The sequence below is a fragment of the Pungitius pungitius genome, chromosome 3, assembly GCF_949316345.1.
Source record: "Pungitius pungitius chromosome 3, fPunPun2.1, whole genome shotgun sequence".
Classification (NCBI taxonomy): Eukaryota; Metazoa; Chordata; class Actinopteri; order Perciformes; family Gasterosteidae; genus Pungitius; species Pungitius pungitius.
In genome coordinates, this window is record NC_084902.1 from 12,424,897 (window position 1) to 12,446,530 (window position 21,634).

The 21,634-nt window shown below is 42.0% G+C and overlaps 2 protein-coding genes across 2 annotated transcripts in view; both read right to left on the reverse strand.

The window, feature by feature from the left end:
- traf4a (tnf receptor-associated factor 4a) overlaps positions 1 to 5,187 on the reverse strand; it is a 29,910-nt gene extending 24,723 nt beyond the window's left edge. Inside the window, exon 1 of the mRNA XM_037462595.2 lies at positions 4,531 to 5,187. Coding sequence (XP_037318492.1) covers positions 4,531 to 4,673 — 143 coding nt within the window. The 5' untranslated portion in view covers positions 4,674 to 5,187. The remainder of the gene's footprint in view (positions 1 to 4,530) is intronic.
- Positions 5,188 to 5,988: 801 nt separating this feature from the next.
- Positions 5,989 to 15,692, reverse strand: nek8 (NIMA-related kinase 8). Its single transcript, XM_037473406.2, has 15 exons — positions 15,612 to 15,692; positions 14,710 to 14,915; positions 13,791 to 14,023; positions 13,543 to 13,674; positions 13,172 to 13,380; positions 13,017 to 13,093; positions 12,735 to 12,919; positions 12,165 to 12,312; positions 11,610 to 11,686; positions 11,058 to 11,175; positions 10,782 to 10,932; positions 10,493 to 10,656; positions 9,597 to 9,749; positions 8,413 to 8,571; positions 5,989 to 7,461 (listed from the first exon to the last, which is right to left on the reverse strand). Exons 1-15 carry the CDS (start codon positions 15,656 to 15,658, stop codon positions 7,433 to 7,435), a joined length of 2,088 nt encoding a protein of 695 aa, XP_037329303.1. The 5' UTR covers positions 15,659 to 15,692; the 3' UTR covers positions 5,989 to 7,432.
- Between the last annotated feature and the right edge of the window lie 5,942 nt (positions 15,693 to 21,634).

Sequence of the window (21,634 nt, forward strand, 5' to 3'; positions counted from 1 at the left end):
TATTAATCTAAATAAATGTTGTAGTATGTAGTGTTTATTCTCCAGCAGGACAAGTGCCTTTTGAGCTTTGTAAACTGTGAGATTATTGGTTGTCTTGGAAGAAATACGTCAATGTGAAGCTGCAGCCAGAAGTTATATTAGCATAAAATAAAAGACAACAGACCGGGGGAAACTTTGCCTTTCTCTCTCTGTGAGTATAACATAATCCACCTGAAATAACCTTTAGAGCTCATTGACATATCTCCTTCATTTAATCTGTGCTAAAAAAACACATTTAAAGAAGTCCTTTGGTCTTTTTTGGAGATTGCAATTGGCATGTTTGACTTATTTTGATTCTTTGGAAAATTGCTCAACCTGATTATTGTACTATTATTATTTTATTAACCATTAATAAAGTCCATCAGTTTGACTATATATCGTAGTAGTAATGTCAATCATTTATTCTCACTCCTTCAAATAACACATGGTGCTGCCGAAAAGTAAAAGAGTAAAGTACTATTGATGTTGTTGATTGTGTATGTTGTGATGTTTCAAAGTTCAAATGAATCACTTCGACTCCAGAATAAAAGAAAAAACACCCCCCCCCCCCCCCTCTTCCCCCTCCCCCCACACTCCCCGAGCCCCCGCAGGCTTTTGGACAGTGAATAATCGAGTCGTGAAGAGTTCTCTCATACTAGCCCACTTTTGTAGTTGCTCGTGACTCCGTCTAAGTCAGCAGTTGCAGCGCTACACGACTGCGTGGCAGGAGAAGCTCCCGAGCAGAACAAACCAATTACACCCATGGCGAGGCCGTGGCACTGCACTGCAGCGCTGTCACATTGCATGGCATTACGGTGTGGACCCGGGACTGATGAGCCATGGGGAATGGCATGAATGTCTGAGGGGCTACTTAACCCCCGCACGGTAAAGGCAATTGTGTTACATAGCATTAGGTGTTAGATTCTCCTTTACTGAAGAGCCAGGAGTGTTTTTGTTCAAAACAAAGGCCGTCCTGGTCACACTCAATTGCTGAAGCATGTGACTCATATCTGATTGCAGTTGAGGCTGCAGGGCCGGGCCGCTTTTTGCCCCATGACTCTCCCCTCGGAGCTCAGGCAGCCTCAAGGACTGTGAAGTATTTGTAAGCATTCCTTGAAAGCGGAAGCAGGGCCCATCGGCATCACATGTTCACATGCCTATGGACACAGGCGAGGCCAGCGCTCTGACACACAACACGGGGAAGTAAAAACTATTCGTACATTTCCTCAAAGTTGATTTTGACCACCTACGAAGTGAACATACATGATTTACCCTTTTATTGGGTGACACTTTAGCCTTATAAAGCAGTATATACTATATGTGTGTTTGTACAAATTAACAACTACAACTCATGTATAATGAACGACAATAGAATAACACGTTGTTGCAATACTATAAAATATGTCTTCGTAGGAGAAGTTACAACTGTTAAATATACGTGAATAAACAATAAAATCTTCCTTAAAACTACATTAAAGTTTGATACAAAGCATTTATTGTTTAGCATTTAGAGTTTTGCCGACGAGGTGATATCGAGGATGAAGGATGATTAACGCTGAAGAAATGCCATGCAGTAGCATTCTTGCATGTCTTGTTGCAACAGAGCAGCAAAAGTGGGCCGAGATTGGCTAGCAAACCCGGACTGGATGTTACACAGTCTTCCATAATTACAGCTAAAAGTATCAACCTAGTTGCACAATGGGCAAAGCATTAGCGAACTATTCACTGTCAGCCTCAATAAACTTGAACACTCCCAACTAAAAGATGCACTCGACAGCCAAGAGGGCTGAAAGTGGCCTCGCCAGGCACACTTTGTTAATTGGAGAGATGACACAGCAGCTTTGTTTCTGTTCGTTAGAACTAAAGATGACGGAAGAGCTGCTGAAATATAATTTACCGTTGATGGAAGTGTCGGCTTAAGCTTCGTGCTACGTAAGAGGTGAGACAGGAACTTGTATATAAGGTAACATCTGGAAGATGTTGTTAGAGAAATAATAATAATCATCTTTCATATCAGTATGCATGTCATTATATCAAAAGTCTGAATTATTGTAACGCGTTTTGAAATCGTCAAACCATTTGATGCACAATCTGATCATAAAATGTTTATTGGGCAGCACTTTTGTAAAGTCTATAAGTAGCTTTATTTATGGTTAATTAGTCATTTACTAATGCTTTATAGATGTTTGAGGCTTTACAAGAATAACCTTTGAGTTGAAAAGTTGTGAGAGATCTCACTGGCTGGTTTATATTTTCCATTTGGTAATGGTTTTAATCATCAAGCTTGCAGGAGAACAACAATTAATAAAGGGTTGGAATTATCAACGTTGAATACAGAGTTTTGATTGATTGGTTAAACAGTCACGAGACGAAGGAAGTTTTAAAACTGTTGCAAGATTTATAACATTTTATAGTGTAAGTTCCCTGCGACCCTGAGTACAGGATAAGCGGTTTGAAGATGGATGGATGGATATAGTGTAGTTTCCTGTTTTGGTGTTAGACGACTAGGATTGCTTTGTTTGTTTCTTCATGCTGAATTACTTCTTTCCGGATAATACCTGTGAGCTGCACATTTTTGGAAAACACATCATTTACAGTGGTGCTTTTGTGTGATCCTTTTTGGTGGAACTGTTACGGATCAGTTAAACAGAGTGTGGTAAGCTGGGAGTTTCTTTGGTGGAGCGCAGCGCTAAGCTACAAGTTATAACTCATTTACGAAGGCTGCGTTATTATCTAAAGTGGTATTTTTAAGCTTGGTTTTAGATTTGTCTGGAGGCGAACAGATGAACAGATCTCCCAGATGTAAAAACAGCTGTTAGATCTTCATGTAGACAGGTAACAGTCACATGGGGAAGTGGGGAACTTTTGCTACAGTCATTCAGTCTGTGGAGGGATGAAAAGAGCGTAAAGTTAAGGACAAAGACGGAGGCGGGCCGGATGAGGCAGACAAAGCGCCGGGCCGAACTTATGGATCAGCATCACACATTGTTCCCGCCTCGCTGTCTTTGTTCACACGGTTTCTGCTTTTCAGCTTGACGCAATTTTTTTCTGCTGTCTCTTGAGCGAGAGGAGCCTTCCTAACGACTCCAGGACTCGGCGGTTCCCGTACTTTCAACTAGCGGACTGTCATTCGGACACAAAGGACATATTCCTCTTTCCTGCCATTATGTTGGTTATGTTGTTACTGAAACTAAAGCGCTGACCAGAGTTGATTACTCACTTGAACAGAGCACTTTTAGAAACTTCTGACTTTAACAATATTAAAATGCTATACTAAATGCTTTAAATGAGGAAACCTCTCTGTTTCTGTTTCGTCTACCTCTCTTCATCTTTCCAAATGCATCACTGAAGGCCTGATTCATGCAAGGGAGGTGCTCTTCTATATCATCTAGATCAGAATGGGGGCTTTTTGTAAATAAGGAAATATCCATATTCATTCAACACATGAATGAAATGTTTTATTGTTTTTATTTTTTGGTGTGCTGTCAACCAAGAAACAATGAATTCAGAAATAATTGACATGCACTAAAAACCAAAACAACGTTTATAATCAAATCTTTTTGGTGATTTTTCAATGAATCTTTTAGTCCACTAAATGTCCCAGATCCTACGTTGGCGTCTTCTATGGCCTTTGTCGAAACAATAGTCCGAAACCCCCAAAAAGAATCAGTTTACAACCATATAAAAGAGAGGCGGAGGGTTTTCAGCTATTTTTTCTTGCATTTTCTTATTGATTAATCTCTATGTTATTCGTTTCCCTTTAGTTTATGCTTGTTTGTGACTGTTTTTGGACGGTCCACCTAAATTTAAAACAAAGACTTTCTTTCTCCAAGACACTAATGTTGAGCTGATGAGGATGAGGGGAGGGAAGGAGGGGGGCGGGGGGGGGCTATCTGACTGCTGACCTCTGAGTGAAAGGTCCCTCAGTGGCCCCCCTGGCTGACACCAATGAAGGAATCTGTCTAATCCTAGACTAAGGGCAGACTATCACGCGCACACAAGCACACACACGCACACCCTCATCATCAGCCACCCTGAGGGCAAAAACCCAGCCAGGATGGGGAGGGAGGGGCCCCTTCGGCCGGACACCACAACATGAAATATATTAACAGGAAGTCACCCCCATAAAGATTGACACAAAATAACACTTCATCATGGCGAGCCTCTTTTTTTTTTTGGTTGATGTAGCAACAACAAAAGCTTTTCCCTTGAGCACAACAATGACAACATCCTCTACCTGGCCAACAAAAGCACCCACACGACTGATCCAATAACAGAGGAGCGCACACATGAAGCTGAAGCAACGCAGGCGCTGATTACCAGGCCCCCCGTTTGGGTGCCGCTTATCGCGCAGCAGCATGCAACACGAAAACAACGACTACCGAGGAAGAGGAAAAGGTGAGGACCTGAGGAGGACACACCTACACGTCCTTTATTTGCTGTGGCTCGACCGAAACCGAACGAGGCTGCTGCTCTGGTGTCTCGGATATCGCCTGCACGGAGGAGGCTTACCTCAGAAACTCTTGCAGACAGGTGTCACAGAAGCGATGTCCACAGGTAGACACCTGGACGGGCTCCCTCATCGCCTTGCTGCAGAGCGGACACTGGAACCGTCTCTTTGGCTTTTCCAGGAACTTGTAATCAAACCCGGGCATCGCTACAGGTTCCAGGGGGGTGTTTTTTCCCCCTGCTTCTTCTTCTTCTTCTTCGGCCTTCGGGCTGCAGGTTAATGGATACAAATGTCCTCTCTGATCCTCCGTGAACTGGCCGCCCCCCGCCTCCTCCTCCTCCTCCCCCCCCACCACACGGAAAACAGTGCTATTTTAGCTGCACCGCCGCCTAAGCCGATGAGGGGTTCATATCACGTCCCTTCCGCCACCGACCGATCCGAGTCCAGATCGCTTTTTTCTCGCCCCCCTCCGGCAGAGCTTCGGCAAACGGTGGCGACAAAACGAGCGACCGCGTACCGTCCAGGAAAAACGAACGGTGCCGAGATGAGGACCGATTGGTCCTCCCTGCACGTTTCACTGCTCGGGGTTAATGCGTGGCCCTCGTCGTCTCCTCCTCCTCCTCCTCCGCCTCCTCGGTGGATGCAGCACTGACAGACTGTGCACAATGCATAACCCCTCCGTCTGTTTAGGTGCACCGAGTCCCGCCTCCTCGTCCGCGCAGGAGGAGTCAAGAAGCCGAAATGCTGTTCACACCATTTCCCCCCCCCCCCCCACCCCCCCATCTCATCTTATCTCATCTCTCCTCTTGGAGCTTAAATTGTGGGCTTTTGTGTGGTTGCTAATGAAAGACGTGGTTTGTTTGGCACGCTTTTGTTTTAATGTGCATTAGCTTATGTGTGGGTAAGCTACAAGGGTGTGTATGTTTAGTGCAAACACACTGAGGCTTTGCTTAAGGAAGAATGAATATGTAGTCTTTATCAGAAGGAAGTCAGAGGAAGGAAGGACTTGTTGTTGGTATCTAAATCAAATAAGAAATATCCTCTCCATGGATCTAATACAGAAGACAACAGTGCAGTCAGAGGTGACAGACGCCCTCTAGTGGTGGAGCAGACACACAAAGAACAATGTCACGTATCTCAGTGTAATGTCACTGTGTTGTTGCCTTAACACACCTCAACAAATACAACCGGACACATTTTGTTACTCAACACAACCGGAAGTGATTTTACCGCGATAGAAAATAAAGAGCACAGCAACATACTAAGCCATTTTATTACCTGCTATAGCCACTGAATTACATCATCATTACATCATCATACAAGACAACAATGTCGAGCATCTAAAATTAATGAATAAGGATTAATCTCCAAAGAAAAACAAATTATATTTGAACCAAATAGCTTGATGAATATAGCTAGAGAACACTGGATAACTATAATATATATAGTAATAGTTACCATAATTAATACTATAATGATAAGGATATATATATATATATATATATATATATATATATATATATATATATATATATATTCCAGGTGGCAGCCATGGGAAACGTTACCTTCTCTGCAATAGTTTGCATGTTTTAAACGGTTTAAAAACTGCTTTTAGTTACCCAGAAACCGACAGACATCTGTAACAATGAATATTTTTGAGGGTGACAATCAAAACTTTAACATAAGGAATGTAAATATAACAAAACAAAAAAATACAAATATTTCTTTACAGTCGGTCATTTTACCTCTATATTAGAATGTAAATATTTAAGTATTTTTACTTACTGACTTACACCATAGTTTCATATTATGAAAACAGTTTACACAATGTTCCATCTCATTTGAAATGTTTGAAACATGCCTGTGTATAAAATCACACATTTATTGTATAGCGCACGTTTCTGCTTACGGTTTTGTAAGTGTCAGAGTGTGCCATTTATGCCCCAAAAATAGTTCCCCAAGTAGAGTAGAAGCTTACGATCATTACATAATCTTTTTCATTGCCTATACTTGAGATTCGGTTTATTAATCTTTTTATTCTTTTTTTCCATTCATAGTTGCACTCTTTCTTACTGCGCACTGCAACTGCTGTACAAACAGTTCCCTCAAGATAAATAAAGTTATATCTTATCTTATTTTACACTACTTTTTACACTACTTCCTCCTAATAATACAATTGCCCAAATTACCTTAAAAAAAAGAAGAAAAAAAAAGAGAGGATTCATACATGAACCATTGAGGGTTCAATAGAGTGAACAAGAGAACAAGAAAAACGTTTCGGACACATTCATTAAGACTTTAAGACGTTGATCAGTCGAACTCTGGAAAACACATCGTTATCTGTTGTGAACGTTGCTGCTGAGTTAAAAATGCACTGGAGGACTAATCCAATAAAGCACAATGTGAGAGCTGATGAGTTGCTCGAGATTATTGTGTTAGGGTCACTCGACTAATGGCGTTCAAGTGCCTTTCCTTCTTTTTGTCTCTCTGCATTGTGTCATCTCATTCACCAGTGGCTTAAGAGAGCTCAAACCAGTTCCACTTTCAGTGGCCTTTATCATAGTTACTCTGCACATGAGTAAGCACAATGGCTTGCCACGTGAACGCTGCCTAATGACTTCCTGTAACCCATCTTCAGCAACGCTGTTGCAACATTCTTTTAACCAACCGGATGATGAGATACACCTGCTGAGCCACACAGGTTGAACCTTTTCTGTGCTTGGGCTGCAATATATCAAACCGCCGAATGAAACAAACATTTCTTCTTGGAAAAAAAAAAAATAGACAGGGAGAGGAACACCAAGTGAGAATTTGAGGGCACAGCTGCAGTGTGAAAGGAAATCTTTCAACTTCAGCACAGATGCGCCTCTGGGAAGAGTTCTATCCAGAGGAAGTTTCACCTCATGCCGCAGCTGGGCCTCAAGACGGCCGATGAGTGGGTGAGGGTTTGTTTTAAGGACAGTATCATCTAAGAACAGGTTCTTCAAGCAAAGCTGAAACGAGAGATAAAACGTCAATGAGAGCTGAAATGAAAAACAGCCATTTCACTCATTATTCATCCTGATGGTTTTTAAAGATGCTTGCTCTGAAAAATCTAAATCATAACATTTCACCTGTTCTTTTAGACAAAACATTGATTAATTGAGAAAAAAAGTAATAATGAAAACAAGTGTTGGTTGACGCCCTAAACGTCCAAACATCGCTTATCATGTTGATCAGATTACTGGACCAGTGTTGTTCTCATCAGTTTCCTGGCTGGTCTGATCAGTACCACACCCCGATGACCTCTACGAGTGTATGCTTATCTTGGTCTCCATGTCCTCTTAGCATAATCGAAGGTCAACAAAATATGTACACATCGGCCGTCCTTGTAGCACGGATTACCAACATCTTTTTTACTTCATACATTTTGATGTAGTTTAATCTTCTCTAAATCTGCAGCTATTTTCAGTGTAGTGGGACGATTTAATCCCACCTTCAACGTTTTTCAGTTTTCATGTGAATCTGTGGCTTTGCACAGTCACCGTCAGGACAAAGAGGGACAGATTGCTGTTTTTTGTTCCTCTCAGTGAGATGATTATTGCAACGTCATAATCGCTTTAGTCTGCAATCAAGAGCCACAATGCAAAATTAAACTCAATTCTTAAGTTTGGCATGCAGATAGAAGAGTTCTGATCAAGTGTAGCTGGAAAGAACAGGTTTGTTAATGTTAACGGAGGACAATGTTTCTCTGTAGTCATGTCACCAGCCTGTGTGCCTTCAAACTTACAAATGAGTCCTTTATCAATTCTTCACAAACATGGAGATCTGTCAACGCTACCAAGAGAAACTTGTCTCAAGTTCAGCCTGTCTTTCATCTGGGGATTACCACTCTCTCTTACATTTCACAACTATCCCAACATCTCACAGTGTTTGTTAACAAAGGCTAATAAGCAAAATATTACGTTTCACTGCCAGCAAAGTGTTGCCATGACAACAAGCCACCGATGTCACAGTGAAGGGGTGACTCTCGTCAAGCTGCACCGCCTTAGGTATCCCAGAATCCTCTTCTTTTCTTCCGAGGCGGCCTCGGGCCCCCTTTCCCCAGGTGTACACGTCTCCATCTGTGGAGAGCAGGAGGACAAGAAGTTGGTCACTGTCTCTCACAGAAACCGTTAGCTGACAGCTCGGTCGCTCCTGCAGCAGCAGCAGCATAATGGCTCGGACTGAAAGATGCACAAAGACTTCCCTCGACAAAGAAAAACCTACAGGCAGTGCTGCCCCTGCTGGCTCTCCCCACGGGGAGCGAGTCGCTGGCACAATAGGACATTTCACCATTTAACCACCAAAACAGAGACTTACACAGACACACACACACTTACAAGCACACACACTTCTACATCTGTTCACCACTGTGTTCAAAGGACCAGACCGATGGTTTTGTATAAGCTCAAAGCCCTGCATTGTTCTTCTTACCCTTTTTTCCAAACCATTGTATATGTTACATGTAACCATTAAAACTTTCAGTTCATTCCGTTTTTTTCAAGTCTCGAAAATAAACTTTTAGAGACTTGAAAAAATAAAAATGTAACTTCAATTTAATTGAAGTTGCCCTTTTGTTGTGTGGTCACGTGGTCGATCTCAGTACGTTGAAACTGTTAGACTCTCATTAAAATCCCCCTTTTTCCTCCAAAGTAGCCAAACCATAGATGTCCAAGCAATGTTATCTCAACTTGTGCCGCTACTACTCATGCATACCTCTTCAGGAAGTGGCAGATTAACAATGCTAAAATATAAAGAGTGCTTGTTAGAAACTTTGTAGTCTCTAGTTGGCTGCAGAACCGCATGCACTAGCACCAGTCGCTGAAGCTCTGATGGAGGGGGAAGAAAAAAGCATCGAGGACTCGGATCGGTCGGTGGCGGAAGGGACGTGATATGAACCCCTCATCGGCTTAGGCGGCGGTGCAGCTAAAATAGCACTGTTTTCAGTGTGGTGGAGGGGAGGAGGGGACAAATGACAAAATGTTAAATTATTAGTTGAAACGTTCTGGAGATCTCACATGCCGGCCCCAGCCTTCAACCTATGGAGGTTTGGAAGGCCTTTTAAACCAAGCCTGTCAAAACATCGGACTTTGTAAGCTCTACTCACCAGATCCAATAGCTAAGGAGAAAGCGTCTCCACAGGCAGCCATGGAGATGCTCTGCAGCCCGTGCACCGGGTAGGGAACACGGCTGCTACGGCGGGAACTACAGCCCATCTGACCATGCTGGTTGCTGCCTAAAGTGAAACACTGACCTCTCTCTGGATAATGACATAAACATGTTACATATTTTAAAAAATCAACAGATGTGTTAGGACTTGGAAACAATACTTTTTTCAAATATAAGCTTTACTGTCAAACATGTTGGTGAGGCAAGGTATTTGTAGAGCAACAAGGCAACAAGGGCTTCACATAAAACCCAAAGGAGCAAAAGCAAGGAGCAGGATATCAAGGACATTTAAAACCAGTTAAGAACATTGGTTGAAACAGAAAAACAGTCATTCAAAAGATTACAAAAAGATAACATTAAAAAACGAAAAAATAGAATAAAATTTGCAGTGTATGGTCAATTAAAGGCAGCAGGAAACAATAAGGTCTTTAATCTGGATGTAAATGAGCAGAGGAACTGGAAGGCTGCAGACCTGCAGCCTTCTGGGACTGAGTTCCAGATTAGTGGAGCAGAAAAACTGAACGCTGCTTTTAAACTCTGTTTAGTTCCGACTCTGGGAACAGAAAGTAGACCAGTCCTAGACGACCTGCCTGAGGGTTTGTGGCAGTACACAAGGTATCAGCAGATCAGAAATGTACTTTGGGCCCTAATAGGGATCTTTTCACTCATTTTGGGGCTGCAGGGAACCTATGGAATGAATTTGTCTAAGACTAAATTAAACAAAATGCCCTACTCTTATTTCATATTATTATGAAGGCGATCCCTCTGAGATGCATCACTTAAAATCTGATTATAGAATGTCATTAAAATAGACCAGAAATTGGATTATTTTACCTGTTACAGCGACAGAATGTGATGTGCCGATGTCAATGTGAACAATCTTCTCACTGTTGAGTGGGGCAGATTGGACAGGAGAGTAGGAATGGACTTCTTCCACCTGATTGGATGGATTTGGTTCATCTCCTGCTGCTATCTTATCCAGCCCAAGCTTGTTGAACCTGACCACAGCAAAACAACAAAATCCAGGTACTTACAACAGAAATGGGAATAAAGAGAACTGCCCTTAGTACGTCCTCACTCACCTCTCTATTAATGTACAATAACTGTTTAAAAAAAGAATTACCTGTTACTTCCACTTGCCAGAATACTGTACTGGGTGCTAATAATTATGGAGCAGTCGACTCCACACACCACCCTCTGGGCCTCAAATTCCCCAGGTAAACACACCTGCTGTGGAGAGTTGTGAGTGTCTTGGGTGCCAAGCCCGAGGCGACCTTCCAGAGAGATCAAGTTGATCAAGTTTATTGAGCTGCTGTTGTCATAAATCTATACCATACAAAATAAACACCAAGAGATGGATGCTAAGATACATTTAAAAACAACTGGGTTCATTTACTACCATTGTCTCCTCTTCCCCAAGCAAATACTTCTTTTTCATTGGTCACAGCAAGTACGTGGGAAGCACCACATGACAGCTGAACCAGCTCGTAGCCGAGGAGGGCTTCGACTATCTTGGGCTGAGGAAAAAAATGAAAATCCTCATTGTAACGTTGGAAGTTCCAGAAGTCAAAGGTTGTAGCATTCTATGTTACCAGTTTTTTGAGGGTTAAAATGTCAAAATACATTATGAGACTAAATATGAGAATTAAAGACATACTTCAAGTGGCTTATATACACCAAGCTAAAAGAACTAGTCTAAAATAATAAAACAGTGTTGCAATTAATCCTACCTTCATGATGGCAATAATGGAAAGTTAGACAGGTTCTTAAAAATGCACTTCATGATCATTTTGAGGTAAACTAATTATTATAAATAGTAATAATTAAAAATGATTGTGGGTGTGTTGAAGCAGCCTGCATTGGTTTTAGCCAGCTGTATCTACTGTAATAAACTCGCAACTGAGTGAACATTTAATATGAGTATTTTTTCTTTTGAATGGTGGACACTTACCTGTGTGACATCAGTGAAGTTACCGTGTCCTAAACAGCCATTACTCCCACTTCCAAACGTCATGATAATTCCTCTGTCTGCATATAGAAAATAAACACAATAGCTTAAAGATGCTATTAGTTGATGGCTGTAGGTGCATTCATACATAGATCCACAGAATGCTTCTAATTCTCATCAAGGAAACGCTAATCTGTGACTAAAAAGTGATGGAAGAGAGGCAGCTGAGCTGAGAGGATGGGTCCTTAATCCTGTATTATCTTCTCTGCAATACTGGGCGGCAGCAGCGTCCTAATGCACACTGACTAAGAGAACCTCACACCTTAAGCTCTAGAAAAATGCCAGGCAAATGTGGAGAGGTTTATTTTATTTTAGTGGCTCCACAGTGACTGATCAAGTCTGACTGTGTCCACACTCATTCATACCTTCAAACATTGTCTGACGTTTTACAGGAGTTGGTAGTAAATAGACATTTATTTATTTTAAAAAAGATTCCTGGTAAATTCACATTGGTGTGATGTCTCTGATATGTTATAAAAAGTAGAAGAGCCCACAAACCTGTCATGCAGGTGGTGAAAAGATCGCCACAGGACACAGACTTGATGGTGACTCCAGACTGACCCTCAAGGAAACGTGAAATGAACTGAGGCTGAATCTGCTCCACCACACCAGGCAGACTGGCCTCACCTGAGCCCACTGATGGAGCCTGTGATGATAAACAAAGGTCAGTGTTAGCAAGACCGTGAGAATGTTACTGGGATCCGGGAAACATACGAAACCCAAACTGTCAAAGGAAGAATCCACTCTGTTATTCACCATTAGGAACCACCAGAGGCATGTGAGATGTTCAATGCCTTCCATCTATTATTGAGTGTCTATATTCCCAAGCCAGCCGTATTTATTTTTAGAAAATGCAATAAATTCCCAAAACATGTGGTTTTCAGAAAATTAGTGGCTATTTGCACAGAGGCGACTACTGATGTAGGCAGCGCCATTTCTGCCACTGCCAACACTTTTCCATTTTAATGTGGTGGTGAAGCTTTTTTCTTGCTAGTGGACTCAGGAACAATTATTTTTTTCCTTATATAGCAACAGTTTGAGAAATCATTAAAGCAAAAAAACGCAGACCTCCCATGTAATCAGACGACCAGACTTAGTCACTCCCATCTTCTGAGTGCGGCCCAGAGACACTTGAAGCACCTCAGTGTTGAGCATCGGCAGGCGGAGAGGCGCTGAGATCCCACTTCCCCACGTGTACACCGCTGACAGTGGTAGAGAATGCACCTTCCCTGATCCTAAACCGACTGATCCATCTGTTTAATCCCAGGAAATAACCATCAAATTTGCAGTCAAACATACAGAGACCTATCAGCTCGATCTGTTGTCATCTCAAAATGTATTTAGTCTGACCTCTGGATCTGTTTGAAGGAACTCTCCCCCCTCTACCTTGAGGACCAGTTTGCACAGTTGACAGGGGTTTCTCAATCCTAGAATAAGAAAGAAAAAGGTTATAAGAATGTGATCAGAAAAATCAGTCTTGATATTTGCATGCTTTAAGGAAGTACCTGCGCATTTTGACATTGCCTATATCTGTGTAGAGATTAAGCAGGGGCCTGATGCATACGGGAAGAGCCATAATCTCATTGAGTTGAGGTCGTTTGGACGGATCCAGATTGAGCATGTTGAGGATGAGATGTCGAAGTTCTGGGCTGTACCGGTCTGAAATCGGAGCGAACGTTCCGCTCATGATCTTAAGAACAAGCGCAGGTAGATTCTGAAAGCAAAATTAAACAGTATTAAACATAATATACCCGGCAAAGGAGTACGACTTTCACATTAGTACCCAGTAGTATAGGCAATGATAATGATAATGATTCTAAGAATCCACCCCATCCCAGCAAACAAGAGATTTTTGTAAAGAAAAGGTTTTTGTTACAGCAGCCTCGAAGGCTCTCTTAAGACTCGCTAGCTCATAGAGCACACAGCCCAAAGCCCAGATGTCACTCTTCTGGTTATACGGCTTTCCCTCACACAGCTCTGGGGAGATGTAACAAGGTGTACCGACTACCTGCAGAGGGAAAAGAAGAAGGAATTAATTTCTGCTATCACATGATAGGATTCAACATATGTTGACATGTATGTTGGAAAAGTAATCAGTTCCAAAGCAAAGGCAATTAAACACACCGTGTAAGCTTTGCTCTTGCTGACAAGGATTTTGGAGATGCCAAAGTCACCAATTTTGACGATCATCTGGTGCTTGTCAAGAAGAATATTCTGTGTCTTAAGGTCTCTGTGCAAGATGAGTTTGTTGTGTACGTGATACAGAGCCAGTAAGATCTGTACAAAGAAGTGAAGAATAGTGTCCTCGTCCAACAGAGAGTTACAGCGCTTCTGTATGTAATCAGCTAGGGTTCCACCTGCATGAGGACAACATCAGGAACAACAAAAAGAAGGTGTTCTTTAAAACCACAGTCACTTAGAAATTAATCAAGTATTGATTAATTTGAGGGTTGATTGAAAAGCAGTGAGAATATAAAATTGAAGCTAAAAAGTAACCTTTTGAGAACACAGCTGGTGTTGCACATGGTATTGTCGACAAAAAGAGAGAATAGTGATCGATTAAATAAACATTGTGTGCACATAAATCACGGCCAACTATAACATTGTGAAGGATGACATAAAAAATTGATGATTTACTTAACCCAAACTACTACAACAATAGTAGAGCAAGCATAAGAACATGGAATGATAATGAGAACTGGGGGTCACTTTCAAAGCCAAACAATCCCACAGAAAACATCATAAAAAAAAGAACAGTTGAGACCTTCGCTTTTCTAAGTATGAGAAAATGTTATTTAGCCTTCCGGACACTTGTCCACCACTGCAAAGGTTCAGTGTTTGGTGCTTCATCAGGCTCAATACTAGCTAGGTTAACTGAAAAGATACCTGATCACCTCAAAACACCGCCGGGCAGCCTGATACTAATCAGTGACATGGGAACAAGAAACGGTATGGAGCCCTACAGTATTTTACCATGGGAAAAGGGTACCGTTAGACAATGGACAAAAGGGGGTCATGCAATATGATATTGCGGTAAGCTTACCTGGTGCATACTCCATAGCTATCATGAGGGCCTTGTCTTCCAGGAAGTTCTCATAGTACTCTATAATATTTGGATGGTTGAGCAGTTTTAGGACCTGACACTCGTTCTGAGCCGCCAGACGTTCGTCTCGTGACATCTGCTCTACTGGGATCTCCTTCAGGATGACAAAGGCCCCGTCACTGCGCTTGCGGCACAGGTGAACGATCCTGACAGGAGAGGAAAATGAATAAAACCGTGTGAATAATAAATATTACTTTAAACAATACTGTCAGCAAAATGCGTTTCAAAAACATTTACAACACATGTAGGACGGATGAACACCTCATTTTCAAGCAAATAGATTTTGATTATTTTGTCCATGGGGAAAATTACTTTGAGATGTTGCATGTCGAGAAAAGAGAATATCTTACAATATTAGCAGTAAATAGTAATACTAGTAACAGTATATTGTCTAATGTAACTCTTCCAAAACGTATAAAAACGTTAAAATGACAACTTTATTTTTCAAATGTAAAGCAGAACCACCAGCAATTCAAACGGATGTGATGTAGCATAGCTAAAATGTTTTTAAAAAACTGCTAGCGTTAGTTAGCGTTAAATGGTCAAATAAATAAGTTCAAAAATCTAATAATTAACCCAGAGATTCTGTGGCACTACGATGAAGCGACCTTCAATATACTACAAAACATGTTTTTTCATACTCAATGTTAACTTGTAACGGGTTCTAGACGTGTTGTCTTTCTTCTGAGGGCGGACAACATTTGACGGATCCCGTTTTTGCCATTTTGGGGAGTTTTAGGTTTGTTACCTTACGGCTGACTACGTCGTATTGTCACCCACATAATGTGTGTAGCACGAACCAGCTAACGTTATATAAAGTGTAACTATAGTCTTTAATTTACCCAAAAGCTCCTCTTCCGACCACTTTGATTTTCTCATACTTCTCCATCGCGGCTTCCAAACGTTTCCGCCGTCTCCAGGCAACCCTTCACATCTCGTATGGGAAGCGACGAGGGACAAAAGGGAGTCAGAAGAAACCGTCTTCCAAAATGTCCACCTGAAAAATAATTAGTAAGCCAAGACACACAAAACAAGTGATCTACATTTGGGATGTTTCGAAATGTTACGCGAAATATCCTCTATATAGACCAAATGAGACGTGGGTGAAACGTGGGCTTTGATTTATTTAAGGTTTTTAATTACTTGGTAAAGGTCAATCTTTGCCTCAAGTCCATGTACAGTAGATTGTGTGAAATGAACTGAAGAGAGCCCTTCACTAAAGTAATTGGTCAAGTGTCACTAAAAGGAAAATAAGACACCAAAGATATCTTTATTTCTACAATATGACATTAAATGTTCAAGCAAATAGTTCAATGAACACCAGACATGTTAATGTTTAAATCTGTCAGGTAAATGAAGCTTGTCAATTGCTGTGAATTTAAGACCACATTTCATGACTAAATTATGAGGGATGAATTAAGAGGGCAGAGTAATCCAGGCTGTAAATTATTTTTTCTTGGCACAGTGCAGGTAATGGAAATATTTAACACTGCTTAATGTATGATACGAATATAGTGTATCCATTAGATCAGATAAATACAGTATAGACATATAGTATAACTACAAATACACTATAGGTCATCATCTCAGGACATGCTGCCACAGTGAATAGTGAACAAAGAATAAAGGCAAGTAAACTGGCTTTTATATGTAATTTCCACTTTTTTTGGTGTCTAGCCTACCATTCTTTGTATACGGACATGCTAGAAATGTATTGAGCAAAAGTGTTGTCTAACATTTGTAACAGGAAACAACTAGAGCATGGACTTCAGATACTATAGTCTGACATTCAGACGCCCGGTGATTATATAGTGCCTTCCCCTTGTCTGAGATAAGCAGGAAGAGGACTGCATGAGGACTGTTTCCCCTCTGCCATGGGGATAATAAATGCTTTGTGCTGTGACAAAGCTTGCTCTGTTGCATGCCAATGTACCTCCACTATTATCATCAATCGGGAATTATGATATATCACCACAAACAGTTATCTTCATGTAATTTAACCTTCCCTCTACAATTTGCAGTTTTCCAAATGAAGTTAAGTTTGGTGGAGGTGAGATAAGCGAGTAGGTGGTTTCACAAACAATAGTTTGCTCTTTCTCAGGAATATAATATCTCAACAAAGGAGCGCCTACAGCAGCATTGCAGTTGACGTGGCACTCCTTTTTAGACCAGCTCAGTGGCATATTTGGCCTCTTAGCTGCCGTGTTGTGTGACATTCTTCTGAAAACACAACAGTCAGTGACCAGGAATGCACTGTGTAGGATAGTGAAACTGCGTCTACACCTCAGGCATGAACTATTCATCTTTGAAGATTTCAAAGATTTGACAAGGAAAGTGTGGGTTTGTTTCCTTGCACTCGTAGCAGTTTAAGCATTAGAAGTTTGGAGTTCGGAACACAGCACATGGAGATGTGTATGTATTTAATCAATGTGAATTAGTCACAAAAAAAAGTAATTTTATAAATTATCATAAAGCTTGAGAACAGAAAAGAATCTCCCTCTAAAGATAAGCATCCTTTTGTTTGGCTATTTACGATGCAGTTGCTGGCAATCAATTAACCCATAGATTTTCTCTCTTGCAGACTTGAACAGTCTCTCACAGGCTGTTTGCAACAGCCCTCAGGAGAAAGAAAAATAACCCCAAGATCAATATTGTGCTGAGCCAGGCACAAAGGCCCCTGTCTCAAAAACATCAAATATAGGGGACTCCTTCTGAATAGTTTGCTGTGGATTTGGTGCAATAACGCCTTCTGTCAGAAATCCTGAGCAGTTTCTTTTGAAACTTGATTCTATGAGCTTTTCGTATAAAACTATAAGCATAAAGGACTCTGCTTCTCTCACAAAATTACAATGGAGGTGACCAGAAAACACAATAAATAGTATTAAGTTACATTCATCTCACTAATTGCAATGTGTCTTGTTATTTGTCTTTCTCAGTCACACCTGAAAAGGTGTGTGTAACAGTGTAACTTGAGTATTTTGGAAACGTCTTATTAAAGGAATATCAGCGGTATTAATAACAGGGAATTTTCTAGTACATATGTGAATGATCTCATCACACCAGCGAGGCAGGTAATCCCAAAGGCTTTTCAGGAGAAATGCCCCTGAGGGGTGTGATGAAGAACTGGGGGTCACTGAGCTGGAAAGCAGCTTCAGTCTGAATGAAATGCTTGTTCTTCACATGAGCTTTTGCTTCCATCTAGTGATATTTTTTTAATGTTGCAGCTTATCCTTTGTGTATCGTGTTTCGTGATGTAAGGAACAAACTTATGTCCAATTATCACTTTAGCTTTTACAAAATTATCACCTAGCCCTATTTTCTGACAGTGATTGTTGAGAAGAGTTGAGATGTGATAAGAAATAAGAGGATGAGAGGGGAATGGGTCACATGAAATCAGAAGTGAAATAAGTACTGCAATGTATAAATACTGTTGCAAGTAAAGGTTGATTAAAACATATAAGTAAAGGTATTAATGGTGCAGAATGGCCCATTTCAGAATGGTGTATATGATGTTACAAATAGTGATACATTATATATGAGCATCATTAATGTGGCCGCTGGTAAAGGTGATCAATGCTTTTATATTCCCCATATTTTAGATAAAACCAACCAACTACTCCGCCCCAAACCAACAAAACTAAAAGAACAAGGTGGTATCTCTGAAAACGTAGGTTTCTGAAAATCAACAACTACAACTAGTAACTGGTCGATTCCCAAATACTCAGGTAGTTCCATCAAACCGTATTGCTTAGTTTTGCTTAACAAGGTGTACAGAAACCTTATCAGTTTATAAGTAGGTGTGTGCATGTTTTAGTTAAATGGATGCAAAGCAAGGCAGTGACACCCATTTTAGGATAATTGGCATTCTGCCTGGAACTCAGTAAAAACCTTTTTTGTGGCCTTTGTGAATAATACTGGAGAGATAGATCACTCTAACAAGGAAATTTCAATTGTCCAAGTAATTTGATACTCTTCTCTTCCAAGATGGTGAAGCTGGTCTTCATATCGCTGGATGAAGATCTGTTTCTGCGCTTTGGATCAAGGATGATTGCGTGGAGGGTTGCAGCGTCAGCGACAGTTGTGTGGCTTATCATTCCAGCACGGATGAGCTGTCCAACAATGTCGAACTGTGGGGTGACAAGAACGGGGACGAGGCCAGTGCTGCCTGACAGCGATTTCCCTCAGTCTGCTTACAGCCAAAGGAGAAACTGTGCTGCCGAGGTCGTTAAGAGATGCCTCGTTGTATTTGTCGGTGGTGAGCAGAGTGTAAACCGCCGCTTGTAGGATCTGGGCTGTGACTAACAACTGGCTATCACCAACGGCTCTCTGTCTGGCATAGCTGTCAGCGGAACAAAGGCTCAGCTCCCTTTTCCTTTTATCCCTATGGCATGGCCGGAGGTGAAAACTCAAAAGAATCAATTGGCTTGGGTTTAAAAATCGAAAAAGATTGGAGAAAGAAGATGACTAACAAGCAAATACAGTTACAAAGCAAAATATTTCCCAAAAAAGAAAATCTATTTCCCCACAGTCAACTCCAACCTCAAAACGTGGCTCTCCAGAGATTCTACCTATCCTCTGTATAGTACAGTCTTTTTGAATCTCGTGGGGTGTGTCCTTTGTGTTGCAGCCACATGTGATTGGCTAGACAGTCAAACTTAGCTCCTCCCACGTTGTCTGTGTGACATCCCTCAGTGCTTCCATATGGCGGCTGAAACCTCTTTCTCCTGACTGTCCCTCACCATTTCGACATTAGATTCAATGAATACAATAGATTCAATGAATACATATGTTATTGGTGAATAACATCAGGGCTCTCATCGCATTGATTGTGACAGTCACTCATTTCGGTCTTTAGTCACACACTCCTGCCACACATCCAATTTGTCACGCAAAAACAAAAATGGACTTTGGTCCGAGCCGCTTGGGTTCCTCTTCAACCGTCGGCCGTAACGTCCACCCTCAGTTGACCATGTCGTCCGCCCCCCCCACTCCAATTTGAAAAGTTGAGAGCCCTGGTTTAACATTATCCTGTGGGGGCCATGGGTGAGCTTTTCTTCACTTTAGCCAGCTTCCCCTTCTAAACTCTCTCTCCGGAGGTGTGACATCGAGCCAAAGGCTCTGAGGCATCGCAGACTGGCTGTTCCCAGAGTCCATCCCCGACAACGACACCTAGTCAGGGTTTTGTTCCGCAGAGCAGGGAGCTCGACCTTCCACTCCTGCTAGGCCTGAACCTGATCTTCAGGAGGTGACGGGTCATCCCAGTCCCTCTTGCTATCCCACATTCTTGGCTCTGGTAGTGTGGGTGTGCAATAGATCCTATGGCGCAGCATTGACTTGGGAGCAACTGATACACACTGCAGAGGGTGGATACAGGTTGCTCGATGGGACGCTGCTTATAGGACAGTGTGTCTGAGGAACAATGCCAAAGGAGTTTCAGAGCCAGTTCATAGGCATACGGCAGAATTTGAGTTATCCACAACCCAGCTCTATCTTATCTAATCTCAGGTGGGTGATAATGAGGGGCTGGTTGCTCGCCCACTGTTTCAATTGGATCGTGCTTGCCAGTATGTCCTCCAGTTTATCTCCAAGGGCTTTGGCCTCGGCACCCAGATATCAGACTAGGTAAGAAGCTGTCAACATAAGAATTGCTCAGTACAGCCTCTTTGATGTCCTCTCCTGAGAAGCTGTGTTCAATGGCACGTTTCTAGAGTGCAAATGTTGCACAAAACCAGGGGATTTGTATATGTTGGGCAGCTGCTCCTTGTGCATTCCACGAGAATCTGACCGTGGTCGGCAGTGAGGAGTTTGACCTTAATACACATGGTGCGAACATGACCACTGATATAGATCAGATAGATGTTTTATTGTACCGAAGGAAATTTTTCTTGGAACATGGAAACACGAGGGGAGAATAACATTTCACGCTCCATGTTGTAGAACACACCGGCAGCGTGTAGATAAAAATCAGTGTTGGGTGGGATTAGGCTTTGGGTAGCTTGCCATTTAGGGCTTTAATAGACAGGGGACAAAGGAGTTCTTAAAGCTGTAACCGATTGTGCCTGCCCTGGAGGACTCTGAAGCGTCTGCCTGAGGGGATGAGCTTGTAGGGCCACAGTGTTCTTGGAATCTGAGCAGCAAAGTCAGCAGGCAAGGATCCAGGACCATGGAGCAGGAATGTGTTTCCTCTGAATCTAAATGAGCGGTTGAAGACCACTCGGATATTCCCATAGCGTGTCGCCATATGAAGCTTAGGCGAAAATTCAGTCAGGAAGACTGGACAGGCGTTGCCCGGTAGGCTTCCTCTCTCCATGGGGGCACACGGCCAGCTGATTTGGGGCGGGGTCAGGTAGTACCAGCCAACCAGATGTGGGTGATGTTACCGTAAACCAATTGCATCAGTGCTGGCAAACGTTAAAAGACTGTTCTCTCTCTCTGCTGTCAGTTGTCATTTCAGCGCGCACCAAAGGTGACCCGCCACCACCCCTGACACCTCCAATCTACAGCAGTACCTGGCACATCAGGAAATTGGAGCAACTTATTCTCTACCACCATCACCAGTGTCTGGACTCCTGAAGGGGGGGATATAGCTCGACTCAGCATCCCGGCCTCTCACAAGACTCTCACACAGCAGGTAGATCTTCCACCGCAATGCATAAAAATAATGAAGGACAAGGAAATTGACATTAAAGGAGAAATATAATTATTCAATAAAAAAGAATACAGATGAAATTAAACTTACACATCAGTTTGTGAATACGTTTAGAAACTTTAAGCAGGTAAAGAAAAGTGGGTTTCCATTTTGCAGAAGCATCTTTGGGGCAGGTGTCAGTGTGCAGAGGGTCCTGCGGATTCATTACTACCTCTC

What these genes read in the sequence shown, in the direction of transcription:
- nek8 (XM_037473406.2), bottom strand. Translation starts at nt 15,658, where the DNA reads ATGGAGAAGTATGAGAAAATCAAAGTGGTCGGAAGAGGAGCTTTTGG. An exon ending in TTTCACCACCTGCATGACAG is followed by an intron (nt 11,687 to 12,164) that starts GTTTGTGGGCTC and finishes TTCTATATGCAG; the next exon opens with ACAGAGGAATTATCATGACG. An exon ending in CACTTTGCTGGCAGTGAAAC is followed by an intron (nt 7,462 to 8,412) that starts GTAATATTTTGC and finishes CTCTCGTTTCAG; the next exon opens with CTTTGCTTGAAGAACCTGTT.